General features: G+C 42.7%; 1 protein-coding gene across 1 annotated transcript in view; it reads left to right on the top strand.

Annotated features, from left to right (window-relative positions):
- Positions 1–19,480: 19,480 nt before the first annotated feature.
- Positions 19,481–21,526, top strand: part of LOC309415040 (potassium/sodium hyperpolarization-activated cyclic nucleotide-gated channel 1-like) — a gene marked incomplete at both ends in the record, with an annotated part of 268,544 nt that continues 266,498 nt past the window's right edge. Inside the window, one exon of the mRNA XM_082012431.1 lies at positions 19,481–19,866. Within this exon, the coding sequence (XP_081868557.1) occupies positions 19,481–19,866 (386 nt within the window). The remainder of the gene's footprint in view (positions 19,867–21,526) is intronic.

A 21,526-nucleotide genomic window follows, 5' to 3' on the forward strand; every position in this document is an offset into this window, starting at 1 on the left:
TAGCAGGAAACTTCAATGTGGCAACCCTAAAAGGAAGACCTATCAAATGCTACTGCAACTGAACAGTGCAGATGTTATCATTATCCATAACTCAAAAAATTCAGTGACATTTAAATTATTTCCTGTAAAAAAGAAAAAGAAAAAGCTTTTAACCCTATTAGTAAAGACTGAAAGTCAAAGACAGTAATATTTCTCTAGATAATTTTTGGCAGTGCTATTCTGTCTAGATTGAATTCCATTTGCATGAAAGAGTACTAGCTCAACGATTTTCATCCTCATAGTTTATATAGAGAATTTAGCTTATAGAATTTACTATCCATTTGAATTTGAATTTATACTTTGTAAAATTTAAGACACATGTCTCAGCAACACAATTAAAATGTGTGTCAGAATTAGATTCTCCTGCCACTTGTATTGAAATGAGGCCATTAATTACATTGATTTCAGTAGAATAATTTCTAATATATATATTTACATTTAAGACAAAACATTGCAGGCTTTATATTACAGGTAGCAAAGGAGAAACTCTGGATTTGTGGCTGTAATATTTAACATAATCCTGAAATCACACTTTAGAGTACATAATCATATGCAACCTTCAGATTAGCCAGTGAGGTGTGCCGAGCTAGTTGAGAAAAGTTAAAATTTAAAATCTCAACACTGAATTCATGAACTGGTTGTTATCAACAGCTTTGGCAGCTTATTAGTTGCATTAGATAAGGTTACATGAGACAGTATATAGTAACAAAGATCAGCAAAAGGAATATGCAATCCTCTCTTTCAAATATTTCTATTGGTCCTCTTAAAAAGTGGGTGGAATATTAATCCATATTAAAATTGCAATTTAGCACACTGTGAAGGAAAGTTTGGAAGGAGTATGAAAGGAGAAGATTGAAGAGATGTCCATACAATGGGCATCAGGGTATACAAAGAGGGTCACTATGATGAACAGCCAAAGGATCAATATACAGATTGATCTGAAATCACATTGAGATTAGATTCAGAAAACTTTTGCTCTCTTGTACTGGAAAGTAGTTCTAAAGAGAGTGGAATATTTTTCCACTCATCATCCTGTTCTGCTCTGTCTCTTTAGAAATAAGAGTTGAGGGAACAGGAATGACTAGATGAGTCTTCTGAACAATCAGAAAGGGTTGACTGGCATTGGATATCCTCCTTTGTCATGGTTTAGCCCCAGCCGGCAACTAAGCACCACACAGCCACTCGCTCACTCCCCCACAGTGGGATGGGGGAGAGAATCAGAAGAGTAAAAGTGAGGAAACTCATGGGTTGAGATAAAGACAGTTTAATAAGTAGAGCAAAAGCCGCTCATGCAAGTAAAGCAAAACAAGGAATTCATTCACCACTCCCCATGGGCAGGCAGGGGTTCAGCCATCTCCAGGGAAGCAGGGCTCCATCACGTGTAATGGTTTCTTGGGAAGACAGATGCCATAACTCCGAACGTCCCTCTACCCCTTCCTTCTTCTTGATCCCAGCTTTATATACTGAGCATGATGTCATATGGTATGGAATATCTCTTTGGCCAGCCTGGGTCAGCTGTCCTGGCTGTGTCCCCTCCCAGCTTCCCGTACACCCCCAGCCTTCTTGCTAGCAGGCCAGCACAAGAAGTTGGACTGTCCTTGACTACACTGCTTAGCAACAACTCAAAACATCAGCATGTTATCAACATTGTTTCATCCCAAATCCAAAACATAGCCTCACACTAGCTTCTATAGAGAAAATTAACTCTACCCTGGCTGAAACCAGGACATCCTTAGATTTCACCACGTCCTGATGTGTCTCTAATTTACTGAAAATGAGCTTCTGAAAATTGTTTTGGTCCTGTTTTCTTTCCTTTGTTGAATACAAATTGATAAATTGCCACCTTTTGGTATAATCTTTCTAAGATTAATTCTGTGGGGAAAAACATGCCAAAATGTCTATACTCAGAAACCTAACCTAAACCTGAGATATGTCTGGATGGATGCAATACTATAACGTTAATATTTGGGTCTCAGTTCCCCAAGTTATTGAGGTGTATACCAAAAACTAAGCACTTGCATATTCTCAGTGAAGCATACCAAGCACTCTTGTGTAGCCAAGGAGGAGAATGGCACTGAGTGTATCAGGGACACAATCGCCTAAACAAGGTACAGAAAAAGAACAGAACTAATCAATTACTTCCTGACAATCCTGACAGCGGTACCATTAAAACTTGAGAAATCACCTGCCTGGATTGTGGAAACTCCCTGATGTCAATCATCTTCCCGGTCCTATTAATAGCCATCCCAAGTGAGGCCCTTTGAGCTCTCCTGGACTGCAGCAAGCTGTGACCAGCACCTCCCTCTGAGTGGGATGCCTCTCAGAGCCCATGAACCCTCAAGCTTGCGATCAACTCAGAGGCTCAACTGCTCACCCATTGAGCAATGCAAAGCATTCGATGTGAGTATTTGACTGGATTCGAGGGGGATATTTAATAGGTACCTTTGTACATATCTATCTCTTTTCTCTACATCTCTTTATGTATAGTCTCTATCTCTACACCTATATGTGTGTGTGATTAAGGAATCTTATTAAGTTTTAGGTTGATTATGCTGCTAAGTTTTATATGATTTGATACTGTGATTTATCTCAATAGCATTAGTGAATCTGATTGCTGCTATTTTGTATTAGATAAATTGCCATCTTTAAGTTATACCAAGCACAAAATCATAGACTATATCACTACACCAGAATCCCCGATACTCTGTCCCTTTAGTCATAAACTGTTGACCAAGTCTGGGACTAGGAGTGGATTCAGCTGCACCTAGACTCCTCTCTGAGGAGGAGTTTAGAAAGCAAGGGGGTCCACTCTGAACCTCATGACTCAACAGGAGGGCATTCCTTAACTTTCCTTACCTAACCTTAGACATAAACCATTGACCGAGTCTGTGACTAGGGGTGGATTTCAGTCCACTCTGAACCTCATGACTCAACAGGAGGGTCTCCCCTACTTTCTCCTCAATATACACATAAGCCACATCATTAACCCAATTTGATCCATGAGAAGATCATTCCAGTCTAATTGTAATTTGGTTTCTCTCTGTATACCTTTTCCATGTTGAATTAGTAATAGAGTAGACCTTGCCATTGAATTCTGTTAAGTCACACCTTTTTAAAAATTTGTATTAAAATAATTCGCCTTCTGATATCTTTGGCAGTGATTCTTTAAGCAGCCCAAAGCACTCATTCATGACAACTCTCCTTGGTTCTTTAGTCATCTGCTTGGAGTGGGCGGCAGTGCTGAGGAAAAGACAATCTGTCTCTCTGTTAATGAAAAAGTATCTCTGTAAAGTAGAGTTGATTATGTGAAATATGTTCATCTGATTCATGTGATGAAGTGTAATCTTCTGTACTTTCATGGATTTCTCCTGCACCATAAAAAGGGGTATTTTACAGGAGAAAGTTAAACTACTTTGCTGGTATATCAGCTCAAACCAGTTTGACCACTGACCGCATAGTATTGTGTAAAGAGAAACTTGTAAAGTGCATGCATAAAGTTTGGGGTCATCCTGGGGGCACGCCGAGGAAGATTCGAGAAGACTCTAGAAGGAGAAGAGGGCATGCGCCGAAGAAGACACGCCTATTCATGAATATGTATTGGCAGACAGGATATAAACCAAGAACAGGAACTGTACGGTGTGCGTCTTGGTGGAGCGGAGACTCCTGGCGCACCCAGCGCTGTTTGCTTGCCTCTATTCGCTTAATAAATTGTAAACTTAAATTGGAATCCTGTTTGGGACTCAATCATTTATCACAATTAGTATAAGGGCAAACTGTTCAGTGAATTAGAAACAGAGAAACATGAGCATTGTAAAAAATATTACCTTTTCTGCTTGAGCAGCTCAGATATTTATGGTATATGAAACACAAATATGATAAAGCTTGTAGTACTTGAATACTTGAAGACAGAATACAAGAAATAAATATACAGTATTTTTAACTAAATACATCCAGAAAATTTGCCAAGTTATACCTTATTTAATTTCCTCCCAAGTATAATATTACCTCCTTTTAAAGTATGCCCTCAGTTCAGTACAGGGATGCACAAACTTTAAAAGAGATAGCATAGGCAATGGAATAGGTCTAAAAGTGTTAACACATAAGCTAATTGACTCTTAATTCTCACCCAAATACCTTGACTCATATAGGGCTCCACGCTGCTGCTACTAGATTGTTTCATATAAACAAGCTCAACTGTGCAGATAGCTTGACTATCTCTCTACTTTTGTGTTGGCTGCAGGGCAGGCATATTCCTTAAATAGAACTGAAATGCAGGTGGCTGAGCAAATAAAAGTGAAGGTCCAATTAATCAGTGTTACCATGTTCTTTCTTACTTTTTCTCTCTCAACAGAGAACATGCTGCTGGCATTTTATCTGACAACAATTTTGACAAAATCATCACATTGTAGATGGGACTAACACCTCCTTTTATTAAGATTGTCCAACAGTGAAATCCATTTGAATTGATGAAAAAAAAGGGGACAGAAATTTTGTCAGCTGCACGAATCCACAGATTTTAAAATGTATATTTTTCCTGTGTCAGGAATCTGCCTTAGGCTTAATTTGAGCAGATGAACAAACAGTTCAGACATTTTTATAAAAAGGGTTAGACTTATACCCAGTTGTGGTAACTGTTTTTTTAGACTTTCCAGAATGTCCAAGATTTTAAGAAAAAATTCATGTTTGCTGTCTTTTGGGCAGGAAATAAGCCCTGGTCTTTCTTCCTATCCTGATTTTGGCTGGGATAGAGTTAATTTTCTTCCTAATAGCTGGTATAGTGTTGTGTTTTGGATTTAGTATGAGAATAATGTTGATAACACACTGATGTCTTTAGTTGTGGCTAAGTAGTTGTAGTGCTTATACTCAGTCAAGGACTTTTCAGCTTCCCATGCTCTGCCAGTGAGGAGGTGCACAAGAAGCTGGGAGGGGGTATAGCCAGGACAGCTGACCCAGACTGGGCAAAAGGATATTCCCTACCATATAACATCATGTTCAGTGTATAAACTGGAGTTAGCTGGGGGGCGGGAATCGCTGCTCGGGGATGGGCTATCGATCACTGGGTGGTGAGCAATTGCTGCATTGGGCATCACTTGTTTTTGTACATTCCTTTATCAGTAATGTTATTATTATTTCCTCTTCCTTTGCTGTCCTCTTAGTCTGTTTTTATCTCAACCCACAAGTTTTTTTCTAATTCTCTCCCCCATCCCACCTGGGGAGGGGGAGGCGAGCAAGCAGCTGCATGGTGCTTAATGGCTGGCTGGGGCTCAACCATGATACTTCCAAATATGTATTCAGTTTTTTCCAGCTTGAGTCCAGAGTCAGGAATGGAACCCACTGAACCAACTGTTCTCCTGTTGCCAGCAAATATTTATTAAATCCTTTAGCAAAATGTCTCTCCCCTCTGTATAGCACCAACTCTATGTAGGAGTTACCTCCCATCTCTTAGCTGGAAAGTTTTGGTGATGGACCTTTCAGAATTACAGATGAACATAACTGGAAGGTAGAGAAAGGAAAGGTGTTTGACTCTAAAAAGTTAAGAATACATACTACTACAAAACAACTGGCATTGTCAGTCATGAATTTGAAAATTAGGGAGTGCCTGAAGTAACATCCCTCATCCTACTGTGTTTTTTTCAGTGGGATGCTTTCCACAGTTTTCAAAGTATAGAGGAGTACAGAGTACCTAAGACCATCATTCCCAAAATGAATTCTTATTAATAAATGTCTTTATTAGATAGATATTAGCTCATGTGTACTTTGATCATCGGCAATTTTTGAAATGTATACATATGAATAAACTCATGTCTACACTAAACACATGTCCTGGTTTCAGCCAGGATAGAGCTGGTAGAGCATGAGACTCTAAATCTTAGGGTCGTGGGTTTGAGCCCCACATTGAGCAGCTGCGTGGTGCTTAGTTGCCGGCTGGGGCTAAACCATGACAACACATCTCTCACAACGATGAAGATAAAAAGCTTAGACAACTTGGACATAGTCTAAAGTGATTTTGTTTATAAATGATGGCATATCATATTTTAAAGAATTATGTACTGCTAACTGATTTTCAGAAGCCATAGTTCTTGCAAATTGCATAATGCTCTAGCAAGCCTATCTCCCATGCAAACATTGATAAACATATCGGTGACACATGGATTTAAAAAAATTATATTAAACTTATAATACTTAGAAGAATGAAACTCTGAATGTAAAACATAAATTACAACAGGATTTTTACTTCAGTGTTTCAATGCATAGAAAGGATCCATCACAAATGTTCAGTAATTTTTAGATTGAGAGAGACAGACATGGGTAGCACTTTGGGGATGTTCTTATTCATGTTAAATAGAAAGGGCTCAAATACAGCAGTACTAAATAGCAGTAGAAAACTAAAAGAATGGTTAGTGAATAGCCAATACAAACAAAGATATAGGTTACAAATCTATCCAAGTTGCTGAAAATACAGAATCCAAGAATAAAATCTACCAAGAGACTAACTTATAGAACATTAACTGGGAAGTGATTCTTCACACAAGTGACATGCAGAGAATGTACTACTAGATCACCTACAAGATGATAAAAAGTGCTAGGATTCTCATTTGATTATAAATATTCAGCTTCATCGGTTTTGTAATTATACTAGACTAAAAGCCTCGATCTTTTGTGGACACAAAATGAGAACAGCACAAGAAGAATCTATTATAGTCCCTGCCCGAAGAGGCTATATTTCTTAAAGACAAGAAAAAAGGTGAGCCAAAAAAACAAAAGCAAGTTTAGAACATAATAGCTCATCAGCAAAACCATTCATATTCTTTGCAATTTGCCACCTAGTGTATGAAGACAGTTATTCAAGCATTTCAGAAAAAGCAAGTTTTAGATACAGAACTTTCGAGACCTTTTTCTATTGCTACCACTACCTAGTTTCAGGTTGTATTACAGTCTTCTACTTATCAGATTTGACTTTCCAGTTTGAAATATTATACTCTGAAATTCCATGTCTTTTTTACAAAAGAAATTGAGATAACATTGTATCATCTAAGATCAACATCATCTACCCTCTGTAGTGCATTACTATCAGAGAAGGCTGTTGTGCTTTTGAATGCCATTATAAACAAGCAAGATAGAACACTCTATTAATAAAGTGCCAGATACATTTCCTATGTTTATCTGTGATTGCTGCACATGGCATGTATTTTCTCACAAATCTTGAAAGTCTTTGAGGATATTCTTTGCCTTCAGTTTATGCTCCTTCTATGTCAAGAAGTATCTTGTAACAAATTTGAAAGATCATATCTTGCATAGACTGTTATCCCTATTTCTCTGTAGACGTTTTCAATTTTTTTATCCTTTTTATAAAGGATATATTATATCTTTCTTCCCCTGATGCTCAAACCTTACCCCATAAGTTTGATAAAGTTCTTTTTAGTTCCCAAGTAAGATGCTTTCAACAATTTTTCAGGTACGGTTTGAAGACAAATATGCATTCTTTCTTATTTTCCTCTTTTCTCTCTGTTGCATCATCTTATTTTCAAATGGAGATTGTTCATTGTTGAAGAATCTGTCCTCTCCTTTCCCTAACACCACCCCCTCCCAAAAAAAAAAAATTCCTATCCTCTGAATTTTGCTAAAATAAGTGAAATACTGTAGAAAGATTGCCCATGTTGTGTTTTTTTTTCCCCTGGTTGACCTGAGTCCAGTTCTTCCATCACTTACACAGATTAATAAAGACACTTATACATACACAATGATCTCCACCATTTTGTGAGTCAAACACCTTTTCATATCTCTGTGTATGCGTAGGCACAAAGATGAAAGGTTGTCCGACAATTCCATCCATAAGTGTTTGTATCTATCCAATTTCTATGCAAAGTAGATTAGCAGTAGTTTTTACTGGACTGAAAGTCACTTAGGAGAATACAGTCATTTAAAAAAATTAGTCTTAAGTAAAAGGATAAATACATGGTAAAGGCTATAGGAAAGAAATATTGAAAGTGCCTTAATTAACTGAAGCTTTATGTATACCTGTCTTTGTTGTTGAGGATGCCTACTATGTATATCCTTTAATAAAAGTTATGACTTCTATGCTTTTTTTTACACTTACTTTCATTTCAAAATGACAAACCTTCATATCTTTTTCTGATATCACTTAGAGGCGATGTTTGTAATCATCTTTACCTTAATTTTCCACAGTTGCTATCACTAGTTCAGCAATACTTTAGTTACAAGTACGTTGATAATTACTGCCATCATTAAACTTTTAATTCCTCTGAGCTAGCTTGGATGATATAGCGGTTAAGAGCCTCCTTACACTTCATGTTCCTAATGCTTCCACCACAACAGCCCTGAGGAAGTGAGTAACTTAAATCACTCAGTTCAGAAAGTTTGGGTTTTCTGTCCAGTATTACTTTTCCAGAAGACCTGAACTTGCTACAGATGTGCATGGTCCCTTATAGTTCTGTGGAGTCTGGCATGTAAGGCTCCCATAGGCATAGAATTCACATCCAATAGTTCATTTACAGAGCACTGCAAAGGCTGCCCATGTTCCCTCACTACAAGATTTATTGGCCATACAGCCATATGTCACCAACTACCATAGTCACACTATTGTCAAAAAACAACATCATCTATACAATCATCTAATTTTAGTGTGTATATCTAAGGTCATATGTCTTCTCCCAACAGTGGCCTAGGGGAAGAAAAGAACAACCACTTTTTATTTTCCATTCTTGCTGCTAATTGTTTTAGATTGTTATTTATTCATATTTCTCTTTAATAAAAGGACACTACTTAGCCTATAACAGGTATGATTTTATTACAGCAGTTTCTACTACCTCACGTATTGGTATCACCACTGGAAGGAGGAAAAATAATCTTAGAGGTGGAACTTCTTTATAATCACTAATTCATCTACTTTCCAAGTAGGAGAAGTCAAAGAGTATGGGAATCTGTTTTCAAGCCTAAATCGCCAGTGTCTGCAGTAGCAGTACTTCTCTCCAAGTACTTATGGCAATTCAGGACATTACATTTGTTCAGCTGTGCATGTTGTAATGTTTGCTTCTGCCAGTTGGAATAGCTTATTCCCCTCCTCTGCAGTAGAGATGCCTTGAGCTGCAAGAAAGTTGCTGGTGTAAACTAGGGAACAAAAAGTCTGACAGGAAAAACTGGGACAATCCATCCAGAGTTGTGTGTTCAATGTCACCATTTAGCCTGCATCTCTGAGGCAGTGCAATCAACAGGGAATAGTGCTGTGTGTTCTTCTAATTACACATGCTAGTAATGGAAATGCACCTACCACCAGCACAGCTAGCTATGAGTAATACAAAGTACCTCTGAAAAAATAATTATATAAATAGGTATTTAGATAAGGTTTGAAATCTTGTTAGCTATTGCATAAAGTAACTAAAGCAGGAGATCTGTAGTTCCTGATAAACTAACAAGAGCAAGAAGATTTGTGGCTCCTCACAAGGACAGTCCTTGATAAGAATTAGAAACTTGCCTCAAGAGACTAGCTAAAACCGACCCTGCGGTTTCAGTAAGAACCAAGGAACAACCGAGTCTGCGCAGGGACAAAAGGTTACCAGCGGTGACGAAGAGGAACCACCAACCTTCAACCCCACGACCCCCGACGACCACCACTAGGAGGCAATGCGCAAGCGCAGATGGGAGGGGTTCATGGAAATAACGTCTTGGAACTCATTCCAATAGGAAGCGGGGACAGGTCATGCATATGTATAGGCATATTGCGAAACTTTATGTATATGCAACACTTTGCTGTATATATTCGAAGTAAGTGCCGCGTTGGGGTGCGCACGGTTTTTGGTGGGACTACCCCCCCGTGCTGCCCAGCGCTGAATAAACATACTGTGATAAATGATTTAGTCCCAAACAGGATTCCAATTTAAGTTTACAATTTATTAAACGAATAGAGGCAAGCAAACAGCGCTGGGTGCACCGGGAGTCTCCGCTCCACCAAGACGCACACCTTCACTTCTTACAATTCCTTCCTTTATACTTCTCTAGGCTTCGTTTCTCGCCTTTCTCCGCCTTTTTCTTGGAAGATGACTCTTTCTTTAAGTACGTCACCACTTCCCCGGTCTGCGCATGCTTCATCTTTTTCTAGGTGGTCGTCCGGTGGTCGTTGGGAGGAAGATGCTCCTCTTCGTCAGTGCACTCTACATGACCTCTCTGTTTGCGCAGGCGCTCCGTTATTCTACTTATATTATGCTACCTTATTTGGCTATACATTTTCTCGACATTTCTGCGGTTATTTACAACACTGGTTTGCACTAGTATATCAGGAACTAACTTACATATCAGGAGGCTACATAAGCTACACATATCAAGGGAGTTACCCAAACTATACTTATCAGGAAGTTACATAAAGACTACCACTCCCCTGTTTATGGTCATGCCCTACATATATTCCTTTATTTCAATATAAATGACATTTGCTTCAAGCTTATATTCACTAGATTTTCTTTACACGAATCACTCATTCCTCACAATACCTACTTTACAATCTTACAGATTGTGGAGTCTGTTTTCCGCACGTCAGTATCTCAAAGACAGCAAGTGACATATAGCTCTAGATTAGTGCTGGGACCATCTCTGGACTCCTTTTTAGTTGCTGATAAAACTGAAGTTTTAAATCAACTTTGAAAAGATTTATACATTCACATTGTTTTTTCAAAAGTACTCATTAAAAATAAAAACACTTTTCCATATTTTGAATTTAAAAAAATATTCTGAAAAGTTTTTAAAAAGCAGTGTAGATTTAAATCATTGTTTTGAAAGTCTTCAGGGTTTTTTTCCCCCCATTACTGGCTTAATAGCTGAAATTTCTTGATTTTCAATAGCTTGAAGATTTTGCTTTTAAGGAGATTTTCCTACAACTTAGAAACACCTGGAGCAGGCCTTCCTCTCTGTAAACACTTAGCAACCATCAGCTTTCAAGATTTTAGGTTATTCCTTTTAAGAAATATTCCAAGAATCTTTCCAAAAGTAGTATCTTTAACTTCATGAATATTATATTGAAGACACATAATAGTCCTGCAAGACATCGCTCTGTATAAGAAACTGAATACAAGACATAACTTATGCATATTGCTTGCCTTGTCAGTATACTGCTAGTGTCTACATCCATTAAAATATGATGGTTGTGATGGATCTTAAGTTACTTGAGCTATGTCAATGTCGCGGCCCGAAAGGAGCCGTTTAGGACGACCTCCCTCCCCTTGGGACCAACGACCAGATTCGTGATCCCCCTGGACTGAATTAAGGTGAAACGACACCAGCCAACCAATTTAACAATTTAATAATAAACTAAACAATCCAACCAGACCAACAAGTCCCGTGAACTACGTCTTTCACGGTTTGACAAAGAGACGAGGAGAAAGAGAGAGACAGACAGGGACAGAGACAAAGAAGATATCACCACCCGTGGATCCAGCAGCGTCCCGTTGGTCCTCTTGATTCTTGCCGTTCCTGGGTGGTGGGGGTCCCCCCAGGCACTGTGGGCACGGCCTTTTATACTTTTTAGTCCCGCCTTTTTCACTCCGGTTGCCCGAGGAAACGGCACGTTCTTAGTGCCCACGTGGCACGTTCTTCTCGGATGCTTGGGGGGGGTCGTTGCTTGTCCGGTGCCCTCCTTAAGTGCCGTACTTAAGGCTCCATTCAGGTTTCGGTTCTTATCATTGTTCCCCGGGCTGAGCCGTTTGTGCAGCTCCCCTCAAGTCATCTCCGCATAGATAAGGGTCTGTCAAGGTGAGACGAAGCTGAGTCGATGCATAACTCCCTGCATCTCGCCTTTGTGCTCCGAAACCGGTCTAGTCCAGGTGATGTTTACCACTATGCCTGCGCTGTAGCTCTGCTCTGCAGGCCTCCGCACCAAGAAATGTTTAAGACAAAGTCCGCGCCTCGGTCCGCCACAGTCAATCAACATGCAAGAGTAATGTGAAAGTTAATGTGAAATTGCACTCAAGAAGAATTAAAGGTACTTGTATTTTTAGAGGTGGCATATTTTTCTCATATTACAGAGAAGAAATCCAAGAAACCTGAATATACCTGCTGCCCAGCATAGTATTCACCACTCTGAATAGTATCATGTGACCTTTAACAGCCGTATACACTAATTTTAGAACTGTTCATAGGATTAGGCTTTGTATTAAACAGGTATCATGTTCTATATAGCAAATATTTAGAAATGTCTACATCTTTGTTGTGCAAGATCGTAGTTCTTCAAACCAGTACAATCATAAAATAAATGTTATTTTAAAGAAAGATAAAGTTTATATGGAATCCACTTGCATATGAACTAAATGAAAAAAAGAGGATTATTTTTATCGTAGCAAAAATTTGAAGTGCATTGTCAAAGCTATTTAGCTGGTCAGTTGAACATTTGTCAGAGAAAGTGATTTCTTAATGATTTCTAAAGCACTGCAAGTACCCAAAAATGCAGACTAGCAAAGGTGAATAAACAATTATCTATACACCTATGACCAAAAAAAAATCCAGTTAGAATTTGTTTTCCACCTTTTACTTTCCTTTTGTGGCCATGTTGTCTCTAGAAAGATTGGATAAAGATCTGACAGGTTATTAAACAGATAATAAACACTAGCATTAAAATATTGTTCTTCAAAAAAGATAAGCACTCAGAGCACACAAATATTCTACCAAGTTTAGAAGTGAATTGCATAAGTAAAAGATACTCCAGAGAGTTGGCAAAAAGCAGTAGGAATTTTCTCTTTAATTTCACCCTGGGACACGGGCAACAATACAACCTACCTGTCCCACCTTATCAGTTGTTCTGAAGCACTACACTCAGCTGCTGTAGTAGGGCTTCCAGCATTCAGCACCAGGCCAGAGCTGAACACCAAGATTTTCCAAGAGGTGAAAGGCAGCTGTGGCACATGGTAAATAAATAAGCATGTATTTCTGTAGAGTAGGTGTAACTGAGTAGACATCTTAGTAGATCTCAGTGCACTATAATTATTTTCTCTTGGTTACCAGAGTTTCATAATCCAGTAGATTATCCATAGGAAGACTATGCTTCTGTTCACATGTACCACAGTGTGTTCCTATCTGTACACATGAATGTGTCCTGCACCCTAGGTCATGTCTCAGAGCCATTTCCTATTCACACTAGTGTTCACCCTGGTATTCTTCTTTTGTTCCACAGAACATACACCACTGCCTGGGATTTCTTTTAAATCTTGCTTTTGACTCTCTTTGAGAGACGTATTTCCCACAAAACATGTCTCTGGAAGACATCAGATCACTGCTTTTGGGAACAGGCAAAAGGGAAGAAGCTGCCTTTCACACTTTGCAGAAAATGTAGGTGTCAATTACCTGGTCAGGCAAATTTAGGATTTGTAACTTCTACAGGTGGAGCACATCTGCTCTTGATAATCTTTATAGAAATCACCAAAAAGTCAAAATGATCATATTTACATCAGTGTTCACTGTGGATATTCAAACTGCACAAGGTAATAATCACATAAATACATGGATGGCTACCACCTAACATTCACGCTTGTAGGTGCACTTGTTTTGTGATAGTTTTTTTCAAGGGATACTAATGATTGTAAAAATAAGATTCTTCTTTCATAAACACTATGTAATATTAATATAAGACTTATTGGCAAACATTTGTGACTGAATATTCATGGAAAGCAATGTAAGTAGGGTGGAACCAAATCAAAGTTATTTTATTGCAAACTTCAAGCAACCAGATACAGAAAATGCCACATATTATTGTGACTGGTACCCCCTGCTCCTGACACTTGGTAATATGGTTAGCATAAGTATCGCCATTTTATAAGGCAAACGGCCATTCTCTGTGACCAAGTGGGTCATGTATTAGTCCCCTTTCCCCTCGTTATCAGGCCCTGAAGGTCCTGTGCACAAAGTAGACAAACAAAACAGATTTACTTCTTCCCCTCCCTGTCAGCCTCAAGATTCCTGGGCACCAGGCTGATTACTCCCTTCCCTACCGACCTTGAAGGTCCCAGGCACCCAGCCAGCCAAGTGTTGTTGATGACCCCGTCACAGAACAGGGAAGCATAACAGTGCACAGAGCATTGTCTATAAAAAAAAGAAATTACAATTTCTAAGTGGGGAAACTTGGACCGGAACTGCTGCTGGACAGTGGACCTGTGACCCCCCGGTGGTCAAGGATGCCTCCACCATCATCTGCTTTCTCCGAGGACTGACTCATATTCTTTTATATGTTTTCAAGTCTAGATTATGATTGTTATATTGATAGAGTAAGCCACGTATTAAGATTTGACCTGATCTGCAGAGGATCCAGGTGATTAGAAACCATAAGCTAAGCTGTGCTATAAAATTCTGTGCTGTGCCACTTATAAAATTGTGCTACACTGATTCTGCTTATAGAAATCCTGTGCTATTCTGATCATAAATATTATGCTATGCTAATCATAAAATCCTGTTAAGAAAATAAATTTTTAATTGTAACTACAACTTAGTCCCGTCATCATTCTGGCAAGGATCCCTAAAAGAACCTGTCTGTCCCCTTAGTGTCAGGTGACAATTATGAATTTCAATCAATCGTCAATTTAGCTTGCACAGATACTCCTATAATTGTAATTATTATTTTGCTTTCTTGCTAATTCTGCTTTAGCATTTGACTTGATGGTGATCTTCAGCTTAGAAATAACCCTTAAAAAACTCATGGGGCATGAAACTAAAACTTGACAGACAAGAGCTTTGTTCTGTAGCCAGGAACATCTTAATGTGTCGTCTCATAGAAGTCCTGTTACTTTTCTATGCCCTAGTTTCTTCACTGGACAAACTAGGTATACTTCAATACATATGCTGTTATTTTTTTCAGTTCTACAGCTGAGCTGTTCTGGATCTGTTCAGGTAGTATCAAAATGAGAAAATATGAGAAAATAAGAGAAGTGGGACTGTATTTACTACAGGAATAAAGATTTACTATATTTACTATTTACTAAATTAATTAGGAGGTATGCATTAGTATTGCAATTTTACAGTTGTATAAAGCACTGGAATTAACAAATTTATAATAGTTTGATGGAGTCCAGTAAGTAATCAAAATAATTCAATACAAACAAACAAAAAGACCTACTAAATTTTTAGTACTGATTCATTAACCTAGGACATAGCAGAGATACAAAAGAAAAAGGTTTTATTTTCCTCGTTCTGCTAACATTGATTTCTTCAAAATTTCATTTATCAATCAGTTTCATTTTTTTCAGTGTCTCTCCTCACATAGTCACAAAACCAAAATCAATCTTGACAGAAAGCAAACTATACCATTAGGTAAAGTGACCTTTCTATCATATGTAGCTATATTGGGTTTGCGTGGCAAGGTTTTGGTAGCAGAGGGGCTACAGGGGTGGCTTCTGTGAGAAGCTACTAGAATCTTCCCCTGTGTCTGATAGAGCCAATGCCAGCTGGCTCCAAAACGGACCTGCTGCTGGCCAAGGCCAAGCCAATCAGCGACGGCTATAGCACCTCTGTGATAACGTATTTAAGAAGGGAAAAAAAACCCAAACCAAACCCCAGCATTTGCAGCCGGAGAGAGGAGTGAGAATATGTGAGAGAAACAACTCGGTAGATACCAATGTCAGTGAAGAAGGAGGAGGTGCTCCAGGCACCAGAGCAGAGATTCCCCTGCAGCCTTTGGTGAAGACCGTGGTGAGGCAGGCTGTCCCCTGCAGCCCATGGAGGTTAAAGATGGAGCAGATATCCACCTGCAGCCCATATAGGACCCCATGCTGGAGCAGGTGGATGCCTGAAGGAGGCTGTGACCCTGTGGTGAGCCTGCGCTGGAGCAGGCTCCTGGCAGGACCTATGGACCTGTGGAGAGAGAGGAGCCCACGTTGGAGCAGGTTTTCTGGCAGGACTTGTGACCCTGTGGGGGATCCACGCTGGAGCAGTCTGCTCCTGAAGGATGGCACCCTGTGGAAGGGACCCAAGTTGGAGCAGTTTGTGAAGAACTGTCTCCCATGGGAGGGACCCCACGCTGGAGCAGGGGAAGAGTGTGAGGAGTCCTCCCCCTGAGGAGGAAGGAGCGGCAGAAACAATGTGTGATGAACTGACTGCAACCCCCGTTCCCCGTCCCCGTGTGCCGCTCGGGGGCGGGGGGGGGGAGGTGGTAGAGAAATCAAGGAGCAAAGTTGAGCCCGGGAAGAAGGGAGGAGTGGGGGGAGGGTGTTTTAAGATTTAGTTTTATTTCTCATTATTCTGCTCTGATATTTATTGGCAATAAATTAAACTAACTTCCCCAAGTCGAGTCTGTTTTGCCCGTGACAGTAAATGGTGAGTGATCTCTCCCTGTCTTTATCTCAACCCACGAGCTTCTCGTTATATTTTCTCTCCCCTGTCCAGCTGAGGAGGGGAGTGATAGAGCAGCTTTGGTGGGCACCTGGCATCCAGACAAGATCAACCTACCACAATGAGACATTAAATACAAGCAAAAGCAAATTTTCATAAAATAAGAAATTGGATGTTCTTCTTATGCGCAATTTTCATCATTCAGAAATGAAGGACCACCACCATTAATACAATTTCACTTCTTCTCCCATTAAAGGAATGTACATCAGAATCTGCTTACTGCAGCTGTAAATGTCTCCATTTCACTGTTCTGATTTACTCCATTACAAGCCTATTTTCTCTTGTTCATGACTAGTTGTTGTTTAGCTTATGCTGAGAGAGACCATTCAGGTCAAGGGCTGCATGCAAAAGTCCTCTGAAATAACGAGTGAAGGAGGTAGGAAAATTGCTTTCTCTTGGAGAGGAAAGTTAGGGTTGCAACATATACATGACTGAAGTGAGGAAAGTGTCAGTTCCACTGACACTGACATGGTAAACTGTGTGAGCGCATGGAACAGCAGTGTGATGTAGCCTTTTCATTTCTTGCCTTTGTGGGTTTCTGTCAAATATGATGTGAGCTAATTCATTCACAAAGCTGTAAAACAATAATAATTTCTTACTTTTTAATTATCATTTGTTGACAGACATTGGATGAGGGAAGGAGGACATCATCTGGGGATAAACTAGTAAGAGGGTTTTGTCTATGAGCAGCTGTGCATGAGCCATCTAGCAGCTGTGCACACTCTTCACTGTTTTAGGATAAAATCATACAGAAATTATCACTCCAGATGGGGAAGGTTTCTGTAGGTCAGCCCTCAACCAATCACGCTGCGAGCATATTCCTTCCTATGCTGGTCACTGCCCAGCCTCCAGCAATCCATCCTGGTGCATCTACACTTACCATCCTCTTCCACACTAACATCATGTCAATGTTAACATCATCCCCACCTAACAACACATTAACATCATCCGAACCTTGCGTGTTTGAGTGCACTAGGCATAAACATTCTGTTAGAGCTGGAATTGCTGAGAAAAGCCCTGAGATCCAGTTTTGAAACAGCTCCCCAATGCACTTGATTTGCACTGTGCAAATTGTGGTGTGCAGATTTGCACATCTGTTTCTCTATCAAGTTTGTTTTAAACATCTGTTTTGTAAAGGAGGAACTGGGTAACAACAAAGTGACAAATACCAGTGAAAATACCAGAGCCAAGCTTGGGAAACTTTACTAATTCTTTCTTAACATAATTTTAATGTGCAAAATGAAAAGTGTGTTGAGAATTTGTGAAAAACAAACCTATGTCAAACCAAATGGAGTCCCAGGACCTATGCATATATGCTATAATACGTGCCTTTATGCTTTTGCAGGTACGTATAATGTTATAGCTCCTGTGATATCATCTGCGGGTGTTGAATCCCCATCATTCTGTAACCCAAACCCTTTAGGGATAAATATCAACATCTTTCAATTTTCAGAGGAAAGACCAAGGCCCTCCTCCTCACTCATGGCTTGTAAACAGCTGTTTACCACTGGCAGAACTGGAAGTACTTGATGCTCTCTCAGATCCTATCTCACTCCTCACCCACAGCTCCCCAAATAATACACTTTATTGTTAATGCACCCCTGAGATTTTGGGTGTCTTTCCACCCCTCTTCCAAATGTCCCCAGGATAATGTGTGTAGGCAATACATATCCTATTTCCTCTGGGAGCTAGAAATACCTCCTGCTTCCTTCCAGTCCAACAGCCTTTTCATTGTCTCCTGGAGGCTTCTTAACTATAACTGACACACTTCAATGTGATGTGGAGCGAGCTGAACATGGACTCCAGATCCCTGTTTACACACAAACAAAACCAAAATCACTGCTTGGCATATGTGAAAAGCTTGTATCTGCACTTGGGTACACCTGTCATTTTACACTTTACAGTAAGACAGGCAGGCGCCTGTGGTGGTACAGCCCTCCCACACATTGTCATGCCTTCCCAGCAGGAATTGCACCCCTGTGTGCTCCAGCTGCACATGCATCACGCACCTGCATGCTTGCGTGCTCGGCCACACATTTTCAGTCAGCGTAATGTTCAGGAACACAGAAGCAGCCACTCAGAGGTAGTGAAATGTCATATAATTGGAGTGAACTGTTTTGTGTGTGAAAACAAATATCACTCAAAACCTGGCCTTCCCTCCTCACGCCCCCTCCTCCTCCCTTGCTATCGCACACACCCCGCACCAGCAAAGGGTAGGTTCTGATTTCATTTTCAGCAGTATGAACCCAAAATGTCTGTGCTACTTCCAGTACCGTCACTCAGCTCCATTACCAGGCAGATGCCTGCCCTTCCAGTCAATCTGCTCCATGAGAAGCATGAGACAGGCTTCACAAAAGACAGGCTGCGTGTAAAGGGTGAGCCTGTGAGACCTCTCCAGTTTCATTTCCAGCCACCATTTCCCACTCTCAGTGTGGAGGCACACTACCACCCAGCACCTCGCTGCTCGGTTCACCCAAGGTGAAATACAATCCCCCCCGTTTTATTGTATTTCTGTTAGAAGAACAGGCAGAGCAGCCGGCCGAGGCCCTCAGGGCAGCCCCGCACTCTGCTGAGGATCCCCCTCTCCTCCCCACCCCTCCCCTTTTCCCGGGGACCGTCGCCTCGGGTCACACTAAGAACCACCCCGGCGGGCGGCACCGCCCGCCACCGCCATGTGGAGGTCGGTCGGTCGGTTCCCCCACCCCGCAGGCCTCCGCACTCTCGTTCACATGTCGAGCCGCCGCTAGGCCCACGCGCGCCGCGGCTCCGGGGGCAGAGCCCACCTCCCCCGCCGGCTCCTCCCCCTCCCCTCGGCCCGGGCGCCTCAGTCCCTCAAGGACTCCGGGGCGCTCAATGTCAGGCGGGCGGTGTGGCGCGGCCGCCGGCAGGGGGCGGGCGAGGGGAAGCAGTGCCAGCCCTGCGCGGGAGGCGGCTCAGAGTCGGCGGCGCTGGCCATGCCGGGCGGCGCGGAGCTGAGCCCAGCCCAGCCGCGCCGCTGAAGGGCACCGGCGGCGGCGAGGCTTCCCCGCGCTCTCCCGCGGCGGCGGCGCGCCCGCCCCGCAGCATGGAGGCTGGGAAGCGCAGCTCCTCTCCAGACAGTCGGGACGATAGCAGCGCTAACGCCTTCACAGCCAAACCGGCGACCCCGGCGAAGAAAGCCCAGAGCAGCCCCAGCGGCGGGGCCAGTGGCGGCGGCGTGAAGGAGCATGGCAACTCGGTGTGCTTCAAAGTGGACGGCGGCGGGGGCGAGGAGCCCGTGGTGGGCTTCGAGGATGCTGAGGGGCCTCGGCGGCAGGACGGCTTCATGCAGCGGCAGTTCACCTCCATGCTGCAGCCGGGGGTCAACAAATTTTCCCTCCGCATGTTCGGCAGCCAGAAGGCGGTGGAGAAGGAGCAGGAAAGGGTTAAAACTGCGGGGTTCTGGATCATCCACCCCTACAGCGACTTCAGGTGAGCGCGGAGCTACCGCGACCGCACGGGGGGTGGCCCCGCCGCGGGAGGCAGGGTGGAGCTCCCGCCACCTCGCACCTCGCCCGGCAGAAACTTCGGCGGGCTCCGACCTGGCGGGGGCGGCGAGCACTGGCGCTCGCTCGGCGTCCGGCCGCGCCCCGCGGAGGTGAGTGGCTTCCTCCCCTCGCCGCCCTCGCGGGCGGACCCCGCCTCGCCCCTTCCCTCCCTCACACCCCGCGGCGCCTCGCTGCCCCGCTTGGCAACTAAAACTTTGCTTCCCCCGTCCCCCGCCCGTGCGGCGGGGAAGGGGCTGGAAGCCGGCGCGGGGCAGTTACCCTGCCCTCCGCGGTCCGTGGACCGCCGGTGGGGAGGCCGCGGGGCTCGGCTCGGCGCGGCGCTCTCCAGCGTGCTGCACCCGGGCCGCGCCAACCGCTCTCGCGGGGATGCGGGCACCGCCCGGCCGGCGCGGCGCGGCGGGGAGGCAGCGCAGGCAACAGGGCCGTCCCGGGTTGGTCGCGTCGCGGGGACGGCCGTATTCGCAGCGTTCGTCGGGCGGGGAGCGGGCGGGGGCGCCGCCGGAGCAGGGCACGGCTCTGCCCAAGGGCGGGAGAGCTCGCTGGGGTGCACGCAGCGACAATAACAATAATTTATTTAAAATCCTGGGCGGCCGCGTTGGCCGCATGCCGGCTCCTTCCTGAGCGCCCAGCGTAAACACTTGTTCATGGTGTCGCGTGAAGGAAGCACGTTTTTGTCAGAGTTGCAGCAAAATAACTTTATCCAAGCTAACGCTGTGTGGGAAACTACGTTTTCAGAGACAGAGTGGTAAATGTGATGCTGAATTAGAACGTTGCTGTCACAATAAGTTGAAGGTATGCAACATGTTCGCATGAAAAGCAGTGCAAATAAATTCCGGGGAAGAGTTATTTCCTTTTAAAATTACATTTTAAATGTAAGATTATTTAATTTTGCTATATTTGCCAGCTGGCTATGTGCCTTTGTAAATTTTACACTCTACGATATTTGCTGAAGAACTATCGGTGGTGTTAAGCAATTTGATCAACAGCTTGAATTGAACAACCTGCGTGTATACAATAAGTGAATCACATCGGAAACCATTTTAAAAAAAGGAAAATCTAGAATGTCCAATACTTACATGGATCTTCTAAGAAAAAGTAGATTAAATAGAACATGCTTCAAGAGGGAATGAGAGAAAATACTTCCAAAGTCTGAATTTCTGTGGGACTATTCAGAGTGGGGTGTTACACAGTGAGCTGTGCTAGCACCTTGCAGTTGAGCCCGAGAACAGTACAGCTACAAGAGCAGAGGAGCAGGGCAGCACTCAGCTGTGACTCAAAATTGTGCTTCAAATCCCTGCTTTTTCCTGGGTCCCTGGAGGCAATAAGCTGCACTCATTCTTTTCCTGGAGTACCTTTTCCCGGAGTACCTTTTCCCTCTCGCATGCTAGCTCAGCAGAGAGCCAAGAGTCCACCCACTCCCTTTCTGCCAGCCAGAGAGGGACATAGCGGGTCACATCTGGTGCTGTGGTAGCATGCGTAGGGAATTGAGGGGGGGGTCTGATAGCCTCTTACTTACCCACGTGTGTGCATGAGTAACTTTATTCATGTGAGAATTCCCTTAAAATTAATGAAATTATTCTTGT

The sequence above is a fragment of the Phaethon aethereus genome (assembly GCF_964289735.1).
Source record: "Phaethon aethereus genome assembly, chromosome: W".
Classification (NCBI taxonomy): domain Eukaryota; kingdom Metazoa; phylum Chordata; class Aves; order Phaethontiformes; family Phaethontidae; genus Phaethon; species Phaethon aethereus.